General features: G+C 42.7%; 1 protein-coding gene across 1 annotated transcript in view; it reads right to left on the bottom strand.

Annotated features, from left to right (window-relative positions):
• Positions 1 to 21,128, bottom strand: part of TNFRSF21 (TNF receptor superfamily member 21) — a 70,564-nt gene that overhangs the window by 7,337 nt on the left and 42,099 nt on the right. Inside the window, exon 4 of the mRNA XM_039532067.1 lies at positions 15,822 to 16,087. Coding sequence (XP_039388001.1) covers positions 15,822 to 16,087 — 266 coding nt within the window. The remainder of the gene's footprint in view (positions 1 to 15,821; positions 16,088 to 21,128) is intronic.

The following is a 21,128-nucleotide window of genomic DNA, read 5'->3' as shown; positions in this document are numbered from 1 at the left end:
CCCGACGCGCACAGTTACCTCACCAAGCAGTTACACATTTGTTTTTCATACTGAAACCAATTAACCGCCTTGACGAATCAGTAACCCTCTGCAACGAAACATGATTAAATTGCACCATTTTTTCTTCAGTTACTGCAGCTAGAAGTTTGCATTGCACAAAACTATCTTCCACTTTTCTGCTATTTCAGGCTCTTTAACTTCCAAGCTCCAAAGACTTTAGTGACTGCACCACCCGCTATGTCTGTTCAGTCCCTAAACGTAACGTGGCAATGGGAACTGGCACCAAGGCAAAACAGACAACTTCAAGCTCATTGTCCCAGACACGATGGGATTAGTTCCTAGCTGGGAACAGAGAGGCAACAATTTTTTAAAATTCCCTAGAAGGCACTTAAAATGGCCTGCTGAAATACACAAGACTTGTTGCCTAAAGGCAGCTGTGAGGGCCTTCTTAAATGACCTTCAGCCAAACGACCATCTGCTGACAGCATCCCTACAGCCTATGTTTTTACAGCTGGTTCTTTATTTTGGCTGAAAATGTTTGCATTGGCTTTATTACACTGCAGTATTGGATAGTCTTCACTATCAAAGATCAGTTCAGCTGGCTGATAAGTTATGTATTAACATCTGTGAACAATACAAATGTACTTATGCTCATTCATTTATAGCCCCTTCTAGAGCACTCATCGTGGTACCTGAGCGATTCAGCCAGCAGCGTCTGAAGTTCAGTGATCTTAAATACAGAGGGAAGGAAGACCTATGTCTGAACCACCTCTACACTGAACTGTAAAACCAGAGGAGGAACATGGAGGACTTTACCTGAACATCCTTGCCCACCCTCCCATCTACCTGTACCATTACGCAAGTTGTGGGCAATATCCAGATGAAATTGACAATTCTTTCCCATTCATGATGGCTGCCAGATCTTGTTGGCTTATTAACGATATCCCAGAATTGATCATATTGGCACATCACCGGCATCTCCAGAGTCACAGAAGACTTAGATTTGCTAGGCAGGGAATTTAACAAACGGTGCTGGACTTCTACTCATTTTAGCTTTGCATCGTCCCTTTGGATTATTCCTTAAATTTAGCAGTAGCTTTTAGAAGCACATGGTGGGACAGTCAAATTCACCTGACGAGTGCAAGAAAAGCAACTACTTCAGGGCTCTTAACTCTAGCTGGAAAGATCATCAGGTCCGCCTCATGCAATGAACCTTTCAGTTTTCTGTGCATGCCCGCAAACTGCCACGGTCTCTTACATCAATGGTTATTCTATTACAGCCAGGGCCATATGACTCATTGAATACCTTACTTCATAAAAATGGAGGGCTCTGGAAGTTAAGAAAAACACTGAGCTCAGCTAAATTCAATTCACGCTTGTACAAAGCTGCAATTCATACTGGGATGTCCGAGGACTCAAGTGAACTCCAATGTGCATTTGCAGCCCCCTCATGGAAGGGAACAGGCAAGGAACACGTTTTGACACAATAGCTGTTTGGATTTTTCCCCGTAAAAGACACGTGTTGCACTCTCTGCATTCCCTCGGCGCGAGTCTAGGTGTGGGCGCTTCGTTAAGGAACGCATCAAGACTCTCTCTTCACCTTACAGAGATCTTCAGACAGCATAATGGGTTTAAAATTTATATGCAGCTCATGAACAAGCACTAACAGATGAATCTGTCTCACTGGAACCAGATCAGCACTTGCATTGTTTTTGTTATTAAACTAAACAGTACAGCAGACTAGACATGCTTCAGCAGGCGCTCATTGCAAGCAGGGATGATCTTACCGGAAGGAACAGAAGGCACAGCAGGTGGGAGGAACAAGACACTGTGCACTGCCAGCGAGACTACAATGAATAATCTCTCAAAGCACTTAACTCCCATTAAAGCTAATAAGCCCTCCATGTACACATGAGGAAGATGCACCCCAATACATTGTGGGCATATTCAACTGGCACCAGATGGGCTGTTTTACAATCAGACCGCTAAATTAAAGTTTCCAGATTATCTGCACCAGTGGAGGAAGTTAGGTGGGGTCACTTAATGTCCACAGCTTGGCAGTTTTGATCACTGTTTAAGGTGTAGGGGGTGGGAGTATACACTGGATTAAGTTCCTGCACAGAATTTCAAAGGAGGAAGACATTTAAATTGTGATTCTCTTCCCAACCCTCTTCAGCGCTCCAAGCTCATTTTTATCAGTAGGGGAACTTCACACCACCCCCTCCAAGCTAGTTTTATTAAGGGAAGATATTTTATTTTATTTCTGAAAGGTCTTTTTAATTTAAAGTCAGTTAACTGCTACCATTAACTGGTCAGCCAGCTGAAAGAGAGAGAGTTCTGCTGTGGCTACTGAAAGACAAACAATTGGCTTCTCCCTCTTAATACACTTCCACAATTTTTCTGGCTCGAAATTCAGAGACTGGCCATTTTGAAAGAAATTAAAAGCGCCAGGAAGACTCATACAAAATCTTCACCTCTCTCCTGCACATAAGAGCCAGAAAGATGACAGATTGTGTGCGCAATGCCAAACACCCTCGCTCTTAGTTCTCCAGCTCAATACCCTCCTTCCCTCAAAAAAAGCCACTTAAAAATCCACGTTTTCCCCACCACCTCTGATTTCTGAGCGTGTCCAGTCTGGGTGGCCACTGCTGAAATGTTAAGCTCTCTGGGGCAAGGGCTGTATTTGTGCCCTGCAGAATGCCAAGAACATGGTTAACATCAATAATGATGTTTATTGGGAGACGTCTTCCTGAAGTGTGCATGCAGGACTCAGTTTTAATGGTATTAAGTTTAATGAGGCGCCAGCCATAATTAAGAGTGTTTGTTCCGATACTTTGTCACTAGTGTAGACTAGACACACCATGGTTCTATCACCGGATTAGGGATTGTCATAGTACAGGTCAAAATCTTGGGGTTTGTCTACATTACAAACAGACTCAAATCAGAGCAGCTGGTTACAATACTGGTTGTATCCTAATAGCCTTGAACTTGCCAAAGATTTTGTAAAAAGATTACATGGGCACTACAGGCATCAACCACACCAACCAGTGTAGATCCAGAGGAGGATTAGTTCGAAATCTAGGCTAACTACGTTTCCCTAACATGTTTGGAGAACAGCACTGTCACACCCACAATGCATGTTCTCCCTCAGTTCATACCAAGTCCTTCAAGGTCTTGCACTCCCACCCCTAATAATTCACTGGAAGGTATATCCGTGTTCAGACAGATCACATAAACAGATTCCCCAAACCCCAACTGATCAACCATAATCTCACACACTCTTATCTCATCTAGTTTGATGCAAGTTTTCCCTAAAGAGCCGCCTTAATCTAAATTTAGGTCTCTTTACACTCCACTTGGGTACAATGGGTGGTTAAATAAACTGCATTCCTGAAATTCAGGGGAAAAAATATGTTTTCATGTACCCTTCTTATTTAATTGGCTGCCTTTGCATTTCAGATACTCACTACACCCGTGGCCCTAAAACTTGTTTTACTGGTGATCCCTTTCACATTGCAAGCCTCTGTGTATGACCCCCCCTTATAAATTAAAAACACTTTTTTATATATTTAACACCATTATAAATGCTGGAGGCAAAGTGGGGTTTGTGGTGGAGATTGACAGCTCGCAACCCCCCATGTAATAACCTCGCAATCCCCCGAGGGGTCCCGACCCCCAGTTTGAGAACCCCCACACGACACAGACTGACATCTGTGTCCTGTTTAATTCCTTCCCATCTCGAAGGGGGGTTGCAAGTGAGGAATTTAGCTGTAAACCCCCTTATAAAAGTGCCCAGTTCTGTTTTGCTAAAAGGGGAAATTAAGTAAATCATTCATGAACCAGGAGTCTGAAACAGCAAAAGATTTCGGCTACGTTTGAAAAGAGCTGCTGAAAAGATCCAGACCAAAGGGTTTTGAGCTCTGATAACAGGAAGTAACAGAACTGAATCTCGGAACAGCTATAGGCCATTTGCAATACTGCTTCATATGGAACTTTCACATCCTCTTTTCCTTCACCATCCCCCAGGTGGGGAAAGCTGCAGAGAGACTGAATGTCACATAGTGTGTCAAGTGCTGAGTCAGCAACAGAATCTAGAGCCCTGATACTGGGAAGATTCAGGAATACCTTTAGATTGATGCACTGAACTCCCCTGCACTAGCCACCCCCTTTAAAACAATTGCACTTGGGATAAGAAGTAGCATGGGCCTCAGCTGACATGAGTAGCAAAATTTGCAGATGATACAAAATTACTAAAGATAGTTAAGACCCAGTCTGCCTGGGTAGAACTACAAAAGGATCCCTCAAAACTTGGTGACTGTGCAACAAAATGGCAAATAATTTAATGTTGATAAACGCAAAGTAATGCACATTGGGAAGCATAATCCTAACTATATCTATCTATATATAAAATGATGGGGTCTAAATTAGCTGTTACCACTCAAGAAAGATTTTGGAGTTATTGAGGATAGTTCTCTGAAAACATCCACTCTGTGCAGCGGCAGTCAAAAAAGCGAACAGAGTGCTGGGAATCATTAAGAAAGGGATAGAAAATAGGACAGAAAATATCATGTTGCCTCTATAGAAATCCATGGTACGCCCACATCTCGAATAGTGTGTGCAGATGTGGTTGCCCAACTTCAAAAAAGATATATTAGAATTTGAAAAGTTATGGCTGCCATATAAGGAAAGATTAATAAGACTGGGACTTTTCAGCTTGGAAAAGAGACAGCTAAGGGGAGATATGATTGAGGTCTATAAAATCATGACTGGTGTGAACAAGGAAGTGTTATTTACTTCTTCTCATAACACAAGAACTAGGGGTCACCCAATGAAATTAATGGGCAGCAGGTTTAAAACAAATAAAAGGAAGTATTTCTTCACACAACACACAGTCAACCTGTGGAACTCCTTGTCACAGGATGCTGTGAAGTCCAAGACTATAACAGGGTTAAAAAAAAAACAAAAAAAAAACTAGATGAGTTCATGGAGGATAGATCCATCAATGGCTATTAGCCAGGATGGGCAGGGATGGTGTCCTTAGCGTCTGTTTGCCAGAAGCTGGGAATGGACGACAGGGGATGATCACTTGATGATTACCTGTTCTGTTCATTCCCTCTGGGACACCTGATATTGGCCACTGTTGAAAGACAGTATACTGGGCTAGATGGACCGTTGGTCTTACCCAGTATGGCCGTTCTTATGTTCTTAGGAGTTAAACACAAATATTGCTGTCATGAGGATGTCTAAAGTCCGGGCTCTAAAATACTTCAGCTGTACCCAGTAAAGTCACAAAAAGTTAATTTAGGGATAACAGTAATAAAAGTAACAAAAAACCCTAGTGCATAAGAGCACCTATAGTGTTCTGGCACTGTTGTTATTTTAGTAAACCAGACATGTTATGCAACACTGCTAGTTACAGTTAGCTACATTCTGCAGCTGGTGTGAAGCTATTTAGGGTCATGTTGCAAGACAAACTATACTGGCCTATTATCTTTAAGCTGCTAAACTGATCACTGCAATTGACCTTATGCCCAAACAGAACCAAGTACAGCTTAAGGTAGGGACACAAATGTTGAGCTTCTACAACCATCCCAAGAATGGAGATTTGAAAGTTATTAGTAATCACAAAGCAAAGCCCTTTGGGCAGAATGCTACTGGGATTCTGGGAAGAGCTAATACTCTACAAAGTGTTTGGATGAAAATAGGCGATAGAACCCAGCGTATGGAAAACAGCCATTAAGTTTTCCCCAACAGGACAAGCCTGGAAAGAAGACATTTTGCAGAACGTGCTCTCTTTCTTGCAAACATTGTTCAAATTGGGTGTGTGGCTTTTCCAGCTCATCACGGAGGCCAGAGCACATTAGGATCTGTACGTGTTAGCACACCTCAAAGTTCTTCCCAGAGCTGTTCTGATCTTTGCTTATTTTCACAGCAGTCACTGATCCAGAAGACAAAGTGAGCCAGAGGGCTAATCTAGTTTTAACCTAAATTCACTAAGTGTGATGTAAGACTGGCATAACCGTACAGAGTAACAACCCAGCAAGCATTCAGCAGAGAAATTCTCTTGCTATAGGCCATGCTGCTCTCTACAGATGAATGGATTTAAATTAATTCCGTGCTTATGCATTTGTAGTAGTAGTAGTGAATATTTAGATTATGGTAGTGCCCAAAGACTCCTATCAAGAGTGGGGCCCCTGTTGTGCTGGACAAATCCCAGAAAGAATCCTTGCCTTGACGGCAAAACAGATAAAGGGTAGGGGAGGCAGACAACTAAGCGAATGAGAGCTGGGGAGGACGGTCCAGTGATCAGGGTACTAGTCTGGCATTCTGGAAACCAGACTTCAATTTGCAGGTCCTGGATAACCTTGGACAAAAAGTCTCTTAATTCCTCAGTACCCATTTACGAAATGGAAATAAGAACTTTCCCCACCTCACCAGTGTGTTGCGAGGATAACTCCATTAAAGATGGTGACATGCTCAGTTAGTACAGTGATGGAGGCCACGTCAGTCCCCGAGGTTTAGCATGCTTTATTACATGGGTTCGTAGTGGGGATTTTTAATTTGTGGATACAAATGGGCATAGGAAAAGGAAAGAAGGGGAAGAGGAACAGTCACAGCTAGTCACCCATCCAGCCACAGTCAGTGAGCTGGGTTTGTAGGCACTGTGGCAAAGGAGTCTTATGGATGCACTGGAAGAAGGATGGACAAATAAGAGCAACAGAGTTCAGCTTACAGGTTAATTCTCAAGTCTCTAACATACTCTGCTGTGCCCCAGGCACGGAAGCATGCTAGGTGTACACCACTGATTTGAGAGCAGAGCAGAGCATGGCCAGAACAAGCTAAGGGATGGAATGAGAGTCTCTGCAGTAGGGCCACCCATAGCTAGATATTCTGTGGCAGTACAGCTGCTATTCATCTGAAGGGTGACTCCATAAGAAGCCAGTTTGATGGTCTCAATGGTGGGTACTCATCCAGTGAGAACTGGATTAACTGGCAACTTTTTTGGAAGCCCTGAAACCACGGCTTTGAGGAAGAGCTAGTTACAGGTGCAAAGAAATGAATGGTTTCTCATACCTGAAAAGCTTGTATGAGAAGGTTAATGCTTCAGAAGTGTTCATTGCCAGGCACTGTACTATGTACACAGCTAACTCTGCTTCTTAAAATGAACTGAGAATTTTTAAGGAACAAGCCAGCTTCATCCCAGTGGCAGCTACTGGGAAAGCTAAGGGAGGCAAGTCCTACAGTCCAGATACACCACCAGCAGCAGCACAAGCGTCTCACATTATCTCTGCATCTCAACCCTGCTCTGGGATACCTCTAGGGGAGAAAACAATCCAGACTCCACCCCAGTTTGTTGTGTCTGCAACCCATCCCTTAAGGTTTGGTGTAAGTAATGGGGACATTCTCTAGTTTAGATAAGATTCATGTACATGTCCCAGAATCCAGAAGGACACTTTCCCCTCACCTGTCTTCTGTGCTTCTCCAGTCATCTCCCCAAGGCTCTCTTCTCCCCACATAGCCCCTTCCTTATCTCCATCTTGACATAAATTCCAGAAACTCATTTAGAGGATACTTTTGAGGTAAGCGTGTTCAGGCACAGTAGTAACCTGCAGAAATGTACCAGGCTCCAATCTCAAATCCATACCCTTGGGGCCCTTTTAGCGTTCATTTAACATACTGGGTGTTGCCTCAGCATGTTAACTAGCCCCGTACATTCAGCGGATGGATTGCTGTGGGGAACATTTACCAGTAGAGACACAACAACATCTGTACAAAAAAGAAGTTGGCCCAGCCTAAGATTTCCTCACCCATCCTGTCTTGCTGATATCCTGGGACCAACGCGGCTACAATTACACTGCAATCTCCAAAAAGGGAATTCCAGTGTAGTTAGCCTGATAAAAATTAACCCCTTTGCTGGAGCTCTTGTAAGTGCCACTCAAAAGACAGACCATGACTTGCCACAGAGCAGCAGGGAAAAAGGGTCTGGTCTGACATCACACCAGTGAGTGAACTGGAATGGTATGTCATAAGCCGCATGGTACCAGTGATAGGGCCATATCCAGTCTCCACCCTAAAGGACGCTGCTGTTGTACAGGTGAAACACACTGCTGGGGATGCCCAGAGCTGTGAGCCACCGTGTTACCTCTCTGCCTAGACAAGGGTGAGTTTTACTGGCAACTAGATTGTGTGTCAGCTCCCTGCCGCACCAGCCTATCTTCCTTGCCAGCAAACTCCTCAAGGCTCTCCCGGCCCAAACATCGCCTGGCAAGTAACAATCAGTGAACTCTAGCTCCTGAATCCCTCAGACATTATTTCTCTACTATGTACAGCCCCTACCATGGTGCATTCACAGAAGATATTAGGTTTGTTGCTCTGTTAAAGAGTCAATACATCACAACTAATTTAACTGTGGTGGATATAACCTTCCCTTCAAAGATGGTTTACAGTAAAAGTAAAACAGGTTCATTAAAAAAAAAAAAAAGAGCAGAGATTAAGTGATAGCAAGCAAAAGAGATAAACGGTAGAGATGATTACACGCAAATAAAAGTGAAAACGCACATCTTTCAGAAAGGGGGACAACACAAAAATGAGGAAGTTACTTAAAACAGAAATTAAAGGGTACAGTGCAAAAAGTGAAATCCCTGCAAGCTGCATGGAAATTTTAAAGACCTCATAATAGAGGCTCAACCTAAATGTATACCCCAAATTAAAAAACATAATACAATCAAAAAAGGTGCCACCGTGGCTAAACAACAAAGTTAAAAACCAATGAGACACAAAAAGGCATTCTTTAAAAAGTGGAAGTTAAATCCTAGTGAGAAAAATAGAAAGGAGCATAAACTCTGGCAAATGAATTTGTAAAAATATAATCAGGAAGTGCAAAAAAGAATTTGAAGAACAGTAAGCCAAACACTCAAAAAGTAATAGTATTTTTTTTTTAAATACATCAGAAGCAGGAAGCTTGCTAAACAACCAATGAGGGTACTGGACGATCAAGATGCTAAAGGAGCACTCACGGACGATAAGGACATTAGGTAGAAGCTAAATGAATTCTTTGCATCTGTCTTCACGGCTGAGGATGTAAGGGAAATTCTCAAACCTGAGCCACTCTTTTTAAATAACAAATCTGAGGAACCAAGTATCAGAGGGGTAGCTGTGTTAGTCTGTATCCAGAAAAACAATGGAGGAGTCCAGTGGCATCTTAAAGACTAACAGATTTATTTGGGCATAAGCTTTTGTGGGTAAAAACTCCACTTCTTCAGATGCATGGAGTGAAAATTACAGACGCAGCTACCTTACAAGTGGAGAACCAGTGGTGACAAGGCCAATTCAATCAGGGTGGATGTGGTCCACTCCCAATAATTGATGAGGAGGTGTCAATACCAGGAGAGGGAAAGTTGCTTTTGTAGTGAGCCAGCTACTCCCAGTCCCTATTGAAGTCCAAATTAATGGTGTTAATTTTCTGTCTCTTGAATTCAGGAACATGATAACACCCACTGGTTTAGCTCGATGGCTTTGTATACTGCTAGTGTGTAAACTGAGGCAAACCCACATTCCTTTGTCTAGGGGAGACCTGTTTATCACCTCTATCTAGGCCAGGCTATCTTGTCTTAAACATGTTCTAGCAACATCATACAGAGAAATTAAGAACTTCATATATAAGGCTAACACAAGCACTTCACATTATTCTAATGTTACAGGCTTTCCTACGACACCTCTCGAGGCATATTTTGTGCAAAATATCATTGCAGTAGTATGTAGCCTGTGAATACAGGGGTGCCTAGAGTCACAATAGGGGGCTGTTGGAAGATGCTGATTAGCAATCTGTTTAAGATAAACTGAAATAAAAGTGTTCACAGAGGGAGCTGCACCAGCCGAATTTTTTTTTTTTAAAATGAACCATTATAGCTGCACTGATTGAACTCCTGTAGGCAAGCCTCATGCAGCTTGCTGAAGAGATTAGTGACCTAATTTCACTACTTTCCAGGAAAGCAAACCAATGCCACTGCTAGAAAGTGATCGTTAGAGGCTTGAGGATAGACTGCCAGCCTCCAGATGCCATATGATGTTTGGAAACAGAACACAGCACTTTTTAAAAAGGAATATCTTTCAGAGCTGCTGCTTGGAGATTTTAGCTTGAATAATGTTTTGATATATGACAAGCTTGTTAAGTATATTCCTTGGGATTTTCACAGTATTCTGTTCCATGGCAGTTAAACCCCTTTCCAGCCCCTATGCCATTTCCATTCTTTCCAAGGTAGAATAGCTACGCAAAGAAACAGTGCTGTCAGGCCTGCTATCTTCCACCAACAGGGTGACTGGAGGCATTTCCACAGTCCTTATCAAGCTGCATTGCTTCCCAGGCAACAAGCAGGCTAGTTTCCGGAATACATCCTTTCCCTACCACAGAAAGGCATATGCAGATGACTAGGCAGGGAAGCAAGGTTTTGCTACTCACTTTTTAAGATGAAATGCATGCAAAGACGTGTATGCCTTTCTATTACCAATCCACTTAGCTTTAGGCCAAGTCCCACTCACTGGGCATGTGTAATCCCATTGAGGTTACATGTGGGAGTGGTAGGCTCCAACTCCATGGGTGCTTCGGGGCTGGAGCACCCACTGGAAAAAATGGTGGGTGCTGAGAATCCACTGGGCTCCAACTCCATGGGTGCTTCGGGGCTGGAGCACCCACTGGAAAAAATGGTGGGTGCTGAGAATCCACTGACACCCTCCCCCTCCTCATTCCCAGCGCCTTCCACCATCAGCTGTTCTGCAGCATGTGGGAAGTGCTGGAAAGAGTGAGGGCAGGCGTGCTCGGGGGGAGGAATGGGGCGGGCCCTGGGGCAGAGCCAGGAGTCAAGCACGCCCCAGCACAGTAGAAAGTTGGCACCTCTGGTGGGTGTAGAACAAGCAGGACCCCACCCATGACATCCTGTAAAGGCAAAGCGTGGTCTAGTCAGTTTGCACGTTACCGGAGGCAGTGTTTGTGCAGTGCGTAGAACAACAGAGCTCTGAGCCCAACGGGCACATTTGGATGCCTCCAAAACAGAACTAATAATGGCCAGAATGTTAAGGCCTGGAGCTTAGATTTTTGAAGCCACGTGTGAGAACCTGATGCCCAATTCCCATTTACAAGAAGTGGGCACCCAAATCTCTTGGGCAGCTGTGGCTGTCTCAGCCTGGATCCTTTAAGTTATTGGGTGATTTTAGGTTTGGAAACTACAGTAGAAACAGCTTGATTTTTAAAGGTGCTTAGCAGCTACAGTTTCTCCAAATTGGGAGCTGAAGGGAGCTCAGCACTGTAAACACTCCGGTCTCAAGTGTCCAAAATTAGCAGACCACGGAAACTGAGGCTTTTAAAGCCTCACCATCTGTAAAAAGGTGAGGATTCTTGTTTACTTTCAAAAGCTTGTTCTGGAAGATTAAGCACGCAGTATAATGCATGAAATTGCATGATATGCCACATCTACCGTTAATTAAAAACGTGTTTAATCCACCACATGGTTGTCTGCCCTCACATTGCTCTCTGTGGATAAGTTTACCAGATGAGGGATTTATGGTAGAGCAGTGGCTCTCAACCTTTTCAGACTGCTGTACCCCTTTCAGGAATCTGATTTGCCGTGTGTACCCCAAGTTTCACCTCCTCACTTTAAAATGACTTGCTTACAACATCAGACATAAAAATGCAAAAGTGTTAGACAAACTATTACTGAAAAATCGCTGAGTTTCTCATTGTTACCATATAATTATAAATTGATTGGAATATAAACATTGTACTTACATTTCAGTGTATAGCATATAGAGCATAAACAAGTTATTGTGTTGTATTTTAGTTTGTACTGACTTTGCTTGTGCTTTTTATGTAGCCTATAGTAAAACTAGGCAAGTATCTAGATGAGTTGATGTAACCGCTGGAAGACCCCTGTGTACTCACAGGGATACGTGTACCCCTGGTTGAGAACCACTGGAGTAGAGGACTTGTGGTGAGTTTCATGGTCCGCAGAGAAAGTGACAAATAATCATCTTGTCTCAGACCCCACTCAAAGTCAACCTGGGTTTGATTTACCGCAAAGGCAATGGAGCCTTCTGAACCGGTTTTGTACTGGACATGGAATTTGTGCTGCAGACAGTCCACTATGTGAATGTGGGCAGCCACAAACCATGACACATTGTTGAGAACTCAGATAACAAAATGACTCAACTTCCTGGAGGTCTTCACACCTTGAACATCACTGATAAGAATGTGGAGGCTTGGCCTGACTGGTTTGCATATGCTAAATAAAGTCAGTGTTTGGAATCACACTGAATAGGGATGAGAGAAAGATCAAGGCAAATATCGTGAGCAACTCTTGGGATGCCAAATTACCCTAATCTGGAGGTTACCAGTGAGAGCTGTGCTTGGAAGCCTCCACTCCACCCATCAGTGCATCCACGTTACCCTGACATCCATGCTCCTAAAATTCAGATCACAAATCCCACCAGTTCCTATTTCCTACCAGTGAATAAGTATCGCCCAGGATTCTGCAAGATTTATTCCTGCACTATTTTTAGTAAATCCCTAAATTCTAAAGACTCCAGCCACCTGCCCAAAATGAGTCAGGGAACAAAAAAAAAAGTTTCTACATTATCCAACTGGATACCATCCCGCTATACAAAAGCTCAGAATAAGACACTGAACTAGCACCATACTCCAGAGATGAACACAATCTGGTTATAAACAGCTCAGGAGCAGCAATTCTCACTTGTGTTCAAACAGTGCCCATTCCCCATAACGTTAGTTTCTGAGAACAAGCTCTTAGTCTGTCATGTTCTTACAGTAAAGAGGTCACTTTGGCAGTGCTTTTTGAAAGACGGTATTAAGGCCTAGTCTACGCTAGGAGGGTTTGCTATACCAGGAAAAGCATATTTCTGTTGGTATAACTGGGTCTATGCTAGGGCTTTTACCAGTATACAAATATCAAAAGAGTCATATCCTTAACCAATATTACTGTACCAGCAAATGTTTCAAGTATAGACCTGGCCTACGGCTACTGAAGAGTTCCCAATGATACAGACCTACTAAGTTTCCTTCGCTGGGAAGCTCATGGATTAGTTTTTAAAAGATGACTTGCAATGTTTAAAATTGCATTTGTACTCTACTCCCTTTTTTATTTTTAGGAGATATATACAGGTGAGTTAGTGTTGTTCTGTGCATGTGTGGTCTTAAGAATTCTCTTTTAAATCTTTGAAATACAAGGAACGTCCAGTCTAGTCTTGCTGGAGGTCTCAGATAACGAATATTGTGGACTTCCATGTTTTAAAAGGGAAAGAGCCCATTTGGTTCCTCTCCATTATGGGCATTAGCAGGCACTAGAGTTCACCAAGGGTCCATCTAAAGCTGCTTTTTGCTAACTACAAATTTCTGCCCCTTAATCACTTGGCTCTCAGTGTTGTCTCTTGTGATGTTCTAGTTTTCCGGCTGAAATCTTCCCTGATAGACAAGACCTGTATTTCTACTGTAAACACGTGAAAAAGTGTTCTCGTTTTCTTTCCACGTTATAAAGCAGCAGCAGAAGGCACAAGCCTATTTCCCCTTTAGAAAGGAACCTTGGAGGTTTTCTCTCGCCTAGGATTTAAAAAGGTGGGTTAGAACATTTTAGCTGACACATTCTGAACACCTTTAAATCCTAGTTGAGACACAACTTTTAGGCAGCTTTTTAAAATCTCTCTCCCATGAAAGATTTTGCAGTGCTCCTAAGCAATAAGTGTCTCTATTTTTTGACCTCAAAGTGAGACAGCCCTATACAGTGCAAGCACATGCTCTCTGCATTGCAGTGGGTTTTGCAGAAATCCATTTCCTCACCAAGGTCTAGTTTTTGGAATTCAGCACATGTGCGTTGCAGAACTGGGGCCACTGTTGCTCATTAAACCCAGCAGAGAGGAAGGTCTCACACACAAAAACCTTACACACATGGTTGTAACTATAGGCAGTGGAGATTACAACTGAACCAAGCCTGTAGTGTACTAATGTATCTATCCCCTGCTTGTTTTTATAAGTCCTCTTACAGGAAATGTGATGGTCAAACCTGATATGGACATATCTTTTGTGCAAGCAAGCATCAAGCAGTTATTCAGGATATTTACCTCTCAATGTACTGTCTTGCCAGGCTATAAAAACCCTAGTCCCTGAGAATTATTTCAAACAGTGAAGATAAGAATTTAGGACAGGACAGGAGAAAAAATGTACAGTACCCAATGGTTTTAATTAAGTTGTTGAGGCATCACAGTCAGTAAGTCCTTCAAACACTGACTCTCTCTCTGTTCTTGGGCAATCTCTTAATTTTTCTAATTGGATACTGATGACAAATCCAAACCAAATGTCATTTTATCTGATCTCCTAATTCAGGATTTATCATAGATATTCAATGTCAAAATGTAACCAGACAAAAACCATAGTTTACTACATACTCAAGGAGACATGGAAAGTCAGTTTGATATGCTACACACGCAACAGAAATTTCACGCATGCATACCACAGAGAAAAAAATATATACATTTAAAGTATGTCGGGACTTGATTTTACATATAATTATGTCTTATGCTTTGCATTCAGGGTTTTAAATCTTGGATGCAAGAAGTCTTGGAGAACAGCATGAAGACCAGACAGGCAGTTATATACTTTGGGCTATTTAGATTAAATTAGAATAGAAGCTGTTGCACTGAACACTGCAAGACAAAGCTATTCATTATTTAAACATGGAACAAGCAGCTGTGTTCCATGCACAAATGACTCTGGTAGGGTTACAGCTAGGAAGCTCTATACACTTAAGTATCTCTCTTGAAAATTAACTTAAAGCCTAAGCACAAAGTCATGACTACAAAGTGTAAAAGACCCACTAATACGACACACAGTTGCAAGATCAAGCACTCAAACATCAGGGAGCACCCAATTTTGAGGCTGCTCCAGCAAGGGTAGCTCTTAATGCATACCACAAAGGTATGCATGCTGTTTGCAGTTTACCTTTAATGTGAGAGCTGGCACCTCCATATGCAAAATCCTGGAATAGTTTTAAGAGCTATTTAACCATGAGGCAATCTGAATGACATACAAAACAGTAATAGCAGGCAGCACCACAGGAAAGAGAAATGCTGACGTTGAAAGTCTAAGGAGATCTTCCCCTCACCCCCAAGCACCTCCCTAACAAGGGTTCAGGTATGAGTTCATAAAGACAAGTACCGTTCCTCATGAGCAAAGCCGCACGAGAACTCTGCTCCAGCAAAGCTCAACCGCGCAGAGCAGAAGCCTGAACATAAGCCCCTTTGCAGTTTAGGGCCCCCACAGAAAGGCTGCACTAACGGAAGCTGCCCTAGGGGATGTTAACCTTCAGTTAACCTGGAACCTAAACAAGTTCACACTGAAGTAATTGGCAAGATGGCCATGGCAGCTGACCAGAACCCTGGGGTTGCACTGTGTACCAGTTCTAGAGCTCACAAGATGCTTTGAAATAACCTGTAGGCTTGGTATCATTCATTTCTTTGGGACTTGTTTTCATGTATAGTGCTATAGTGAAGACGCTACTTCGCCGATGAGAGCGCTTCTCCCATTGGTGTAGTTAATCCACCTCCCTGAGAAGCCCTCCAGTCTACACAGGGGGTTAGGTCAGTATAACTGCATTGCACAGAGGTGTGTATTTTTCACATCCCTGCGTGATGTACTTATACCGACATAGGTCTGTCGTGTAGACCTGGCCTTGGAAGGCTAGACTAGTGCATGTTTCTGTGACGAAGACTGTAATGAAAAAAATAAAACAAGCTGCCTCTGCAATCAACATACACTTTACCTGGGTTGTGTCTTCCATCAGGCCTCTGATCTTCTCCACGACATCATTACGTCTGTGCTGCCGCAGTGCGCTGATGAGCTGAGCGAGACTGGCTTCAGGGCCTCGGATGGTCCAGTGCTGTAAGGCGGCATAGGCCCTTTCATGGTCTGCCGTGTACCCATTGGAGAAAGCCGCCATCTCACGGTCACTTGCATTGCTCAGGAATTGGTAGATATCTTTCCACTGGCTTCCAACCTGGGCTGCTACGAGCTTTAGAATGTCAATGCCTGTCAGACAGAAGAGGTGGAGATGAAACACAGCAGTTTCCAGCCTTTAACAGTTAAATATCAAACTATTTATGTTTTGTACTAGCAGAAGGGTGGGTCTCTTCCAGCTAAGAGCTACATTTAACACCTTTTTAGGTCTTGCATTAGCAATAAAGGAGGTTTATAATACTGGGCGGCATGCTACTTCCCAGTGGTTTGCTTGAACAACTCACCTTTGACACTTTGTTGGTGTCACTAGGCATAACCCTAGGTAACTCAGGAGGGTGGAAAGCCATAAGTGTCAATAAAGCCTTCTGTAATGTCTGACCAAAGTGCTTCCATGTTTATGTTTGAACTTTAATCAACCTAGCAGGCCAGTAACCGAGAATGGAATGTACAACAGCTAGCTCATGGTACTGCCAGGAGATAATGCTGGCTGGGGCAGAATAACGGATCCAGGAAAGTAAAACAAGATAACTGTTCGCAGAAGAGTTACTAACGAGCTAAAGTGGTTTTTGCCAAGTATGACTTAACTGCTTAATGTAATTGTTGCATGGGAATGAAAGGTGGGGAGAGAGGAGTGTGGGGGTGATGGGAATGCTAGCTGAAATCATGTATAAGAAGAAAACAGGATTTGAGATTGCTATGTCTCCCTTGCACCTTATTTGGGCTCAAATAAACTTGGTTTGCTCCTCCACGCTGGTGTGTTAATTAGTGCGACACACACCAGGCAACGAACCCCTGTTGCTGTCCTTGGGCCTCTGTGCTGGCAACAACTTGTTAAGTAAGTAAAGGGTGTAAAATACTCTCTGATGCAGAGACATCTTCTAAAATTAGCTACTGTGTTTGAGCAGTGGCTGATATTTAAAAGCTTCCTCATTGGTGGTTTCATTACATTATGATACCTGGCCACTAGCCCTTCACTTGCTGGTTTGATTTGGGGCAGGGGATGTTACACATTTCAGAGTGGATTCTGGTGAGAGGGGCACTTGTTATCCGGCCCTCTGCACTGCAATCTTATCTAGTTCATCCAGTAGTGATGAAATCCAGTTATGCATTGCATCAGCAGTGCTACTCAGCTGAAAGTGTCTATGGGTTGCTCTGGTGTGAAGAGATCCCTAGTAAAGAAGAGCGATTGAAGTTTTCTACAGCCCTGCACAAAAGCTGTGACCCAACTACTGACTTGGGTGCGTTAGGGAAAATGATGTCACCTGAACTTTTCTTCACAAGTAACAGTCGCTTTCCCAAAATATTAAAACCCCATAACAGTGAGAGACTGTGCTAGTTACAACCATGTGTAAACTTCTGCTACACTGTGGAGACACTTGAAAGACTTGTGAAATACTTGAGGTTTAGGAGGCAAAAAGCACAACTCTGTTGTTACATGAAATACTTTACATAAAGTGATCCAAGTTTTCTATTAAAAAGTCTCTCCCTCCCTCCCGCCTTCCACCCACCATGTCTCTCAAACCACTGAGCACAAGAGACTGTTACAAAACTATCAACACAATATCCTCTCACTGTGAAACTTCAGAAGGGATATAATTAAAAGCCAAGTTCATCCATGTGGGGAGAAGGAATCAGCAAGTACAAACCTTCAGATACAAGTTACAAGACATTCTTTTGGAGCAAGAAAGGTTTTGTTTTGTTTTTTAGGCAAGTAAGCTCAGGAAAAAGCCACCTTAAGCAGCCACACAAGGGATCTACACAACTGGTTTTCATACAAGCAGTTCTCAAGTTTTCACAGGGTGGGTCACATCTTGGGTTTCCTCATGAGCGGCTGCCCTTTCATTTCATGATCACACAGATCACTTCCCCACCCATTTGCAGTCACATAACATCTTTGGGGCAACTAAAGCAATAGCTTACAGAGAAATACTGAGAAGGTCTGGAATCTTTCCCAGTGAGATCAGATTTAACAGCCTTGGTAACAATTTTTAGACTAAGCAAAAACCCTAGTTAGTGCATTTCTACACTCAGGACTGAAAATTCAAGCCACAAATTATGTAGTCAAATTATGTTAGCAACACATAAACCCATACATTTCTTAACCAGTATAAAAGTGAAATGGGCTTAAGAGACCATTCTACATAAACTGGTGAAAATTCACATTTAAATTATACCCTAGCCTAACAGAGCAGTTTTCAATATTTCAAGAAACAGGCACCATCTGTATTAAGCCAGTCTAAACTGGCATGTGACCCACTTTCCATTAATCATAGATACTGCCACCTCACATTTTAAATACCACACACTTATTCATATTCTCTCCCACAATAGTCAAATAGGGGAAAGATCCAGTATTATAAAATTTATGGGTGCCAAATTTAGTTTACTATAAATTGGATTAAGATCTAGAGGTTGTCCCCCAACACTGGACCTAGAATTCTCTTTGCAAAGTCTACTACATAATGTTTATGTACCATTTAGAAACTGGCCCCTCCCCTGGAACAATCACTATTTTAGTGGTAAAATCCTGGTGCTGCAATCCCTCACTCACACCAACACACTCAGATGCTAAAGAGACCCTACGAGCACCTGTTCAGTGGTGAAATACTTGCACAAGTCTTTACACCATCTTTGCCAGCCCTACATTAACAAAACCCACATGGACACGACCCACTGTAGCTACAGGCAACCCCTGCAGTGGCACACAGTGTAGCATACATACAGACGCTGCCATGTTCCTGATGAAACATTAGAGACGCTGGCATGATTTTCATAAACCAATACCAGGGCGGGGTAGAGCAGCTGTGCTTGTAGGAGCTACAGAAACCCACACTGGCTAGAAGCAGCCACCTTTGCAACAGCAGGGTTTAAATAAGGCCATTTAAGCAAGTGCAAGCAGTCACCAACTATTTAATGATTTAAAATTTAGAGGCACAAAGGAAAGGTTAAAGGTATAGTTGACGAGTTTCTAATCTGCCAAGGTGTGCTCCCCCAGGCCCTGCCCCCACTCCACCCCTCCCCCAAGACTCCACCCCCACCCTGCTTCTTCCCATCCCCACCAAGTTCCGCCCCCTCCTCTGAGCGCACTGCACCCTCACTCCTTCCCAGTCCCCCCCAGCGCCTCCTGACACCGCGAAACAGCTGATCAACGGCAGGCGCTCAAAAGGAGATGGCGGCACTGATGGGGGGGGGGGGGCTGCTGGCAGGCAGGAGGCACTGGGGGGAGGTTGTAGTAGGGGGGCTGCCGGTGGGTGCTCAGCACCCAGCATTTTTTCCCCCCCGGGTATTCCAACCCCATAGCACCCATGGAGTTGGCACCTACGGTTAAAGACCATATTTAGAAGTGTGAAGTGTTGTTGTAGCCGTGTTGGTCCAAGGATATTAGAGAGACAAGATGGGTGAGGTATGTTTTATACGCCCAACTTCTGTTGGTGAGAAACAAAAGCTTTCCAACTTGTACAGATCAGACCAGCTTTGTGTAAGCTTGAAATCTTGTCTCTCTCACCAACAGAAATAGGGACTATAAAAGATAATACCTCACCCACCTCTTCCTCTTTAATATTTAGAATGTGTCACAGCACCATGTTCTAAAAGCTACGCGCCAGTGAGCTGCTTCTTAAACTTATTATTAGGGCTGTCAAATGATTAAATATATAATCATAATTAACCGTAAGATTTAAAAAATAGCCATGATTAATCACAGTTTTAATCACACTATTAAACAATAGAATATTAATTTAAATTTATTATGGATGGTTTTCTACATTTTCCAATATATTGGTTTTAGTTACAACACAGAATACAAAGTGTACAGTGCTCACTTTGTATTATTTTTTTATTACAAATATATGCACTGTAAAAAAGAAAACAAAAGAAATAGCATTTTTCAATTCACCTCATACCAGTACTATAGTGCGATCTCCATCGTGAAAGTGCAACTTACAAATGTAGAACTATTGTCTTTTACATCACTGCACTCAAAAACAAAACAATGTAAAACTTTAGAGCTTACAAGTCAAAGCACGAAGGGGCATACGAATGTTTAGCATACCTGACACGTAAATACCTTGCAATGCCAGCTACAACAGTGCCATGCGAATGCCTGTTCTCACTTTCAGGTGAGATAAGTAAGAAGTGGACAGCATTATCTCCCATAAATGTAAACAAAGTTGTTTGTCTTAGTGATTGGCTGAATGAGAAGTAGGTCTGAGTGGACTAGTATGAGTTGAATTGAAAAATAATTTGCTTTGCATTAATCACATGCATTAACTGCAATTAATTGTCAGCCCTATTTATTATAAGACCAACAATCAGCAAGATAGAAGGACTATTTCCATTTCTCTTGCCTCTACATAAGTGATGCTAGGAGGATTTGCTTTACCATCACCTTGGAGAAGTTGCACAGTTTGTTGCTCAAAATAACCCAGAGACATGAAGTGTCATGTTCGCAATCACTAGAGAAGAGTTCTGACAAACATTGTTGTACTTTAGAACTGTGTCCCATTATCCAAGTCACTATTTGTTTTTTTAAATGGTGGTGCTATGCAATTTCAGTTGCCAGACCGTACGTGGCACTTACAGGAATTGAGAAGCCAGGACAACCAAGTTAACAACTCCAAAATAACTAACTTTTCCAGTTAAGCGGAAGATCCGGTACCTCCTAATTTGGGATTAATAAATATACGATCACTACCATATTTACAACATGAAAACAAAACCTTTAACCACTAGTTGGCTTTATCTTTCTCGTCCTGCCCAGGTAACACATCCTCATGGAATAACCTTACACACAGCAAACTCCAGGGGCATCCAACCCATCTATAGCTGGAGATAAGTCTTCCTTAATGCTTTTGGTTAAAAACAAAAAACAAACAAACCAGCAAGATATCAGGTTCAGAGGGAAAATAGTCTGTTTTAGAGGTTTAAGCAGAGGAAAGTCTCTTAGAGATCACTGAAAGCAACAATCAGTGCCAAGTACTGTGAATTCTTGTACTTTAGCCATGCCACTCAAGATCGCAAAGCTCCAGGATATGGCTAAAGTCACTCAGACATGTTTTAATCCTATTTTAATCTACTGTTCTCAAACAGGGCTAAGATTTTGACATGGTTATTT

The sequence above is a fragment of the Mauremys reevesii genome, linkage group 3 (genome assembly GCF_016161935.1).
Source record: "Mauremys reevesii isolate NIE-2019 linkage group 3, ASM1616193v1, whole genome shotgun sequence".
Lineage (NCBI taxonomy): Eukaryota > Metazoa > Chordata > Testudines > Geoemydidae > Mauremys > Mauremys reevesii.
Note: the sequence above shows the minus strand (reverse complement) of the source record. Positions and strands in the feature narration are given on the sequence as shown.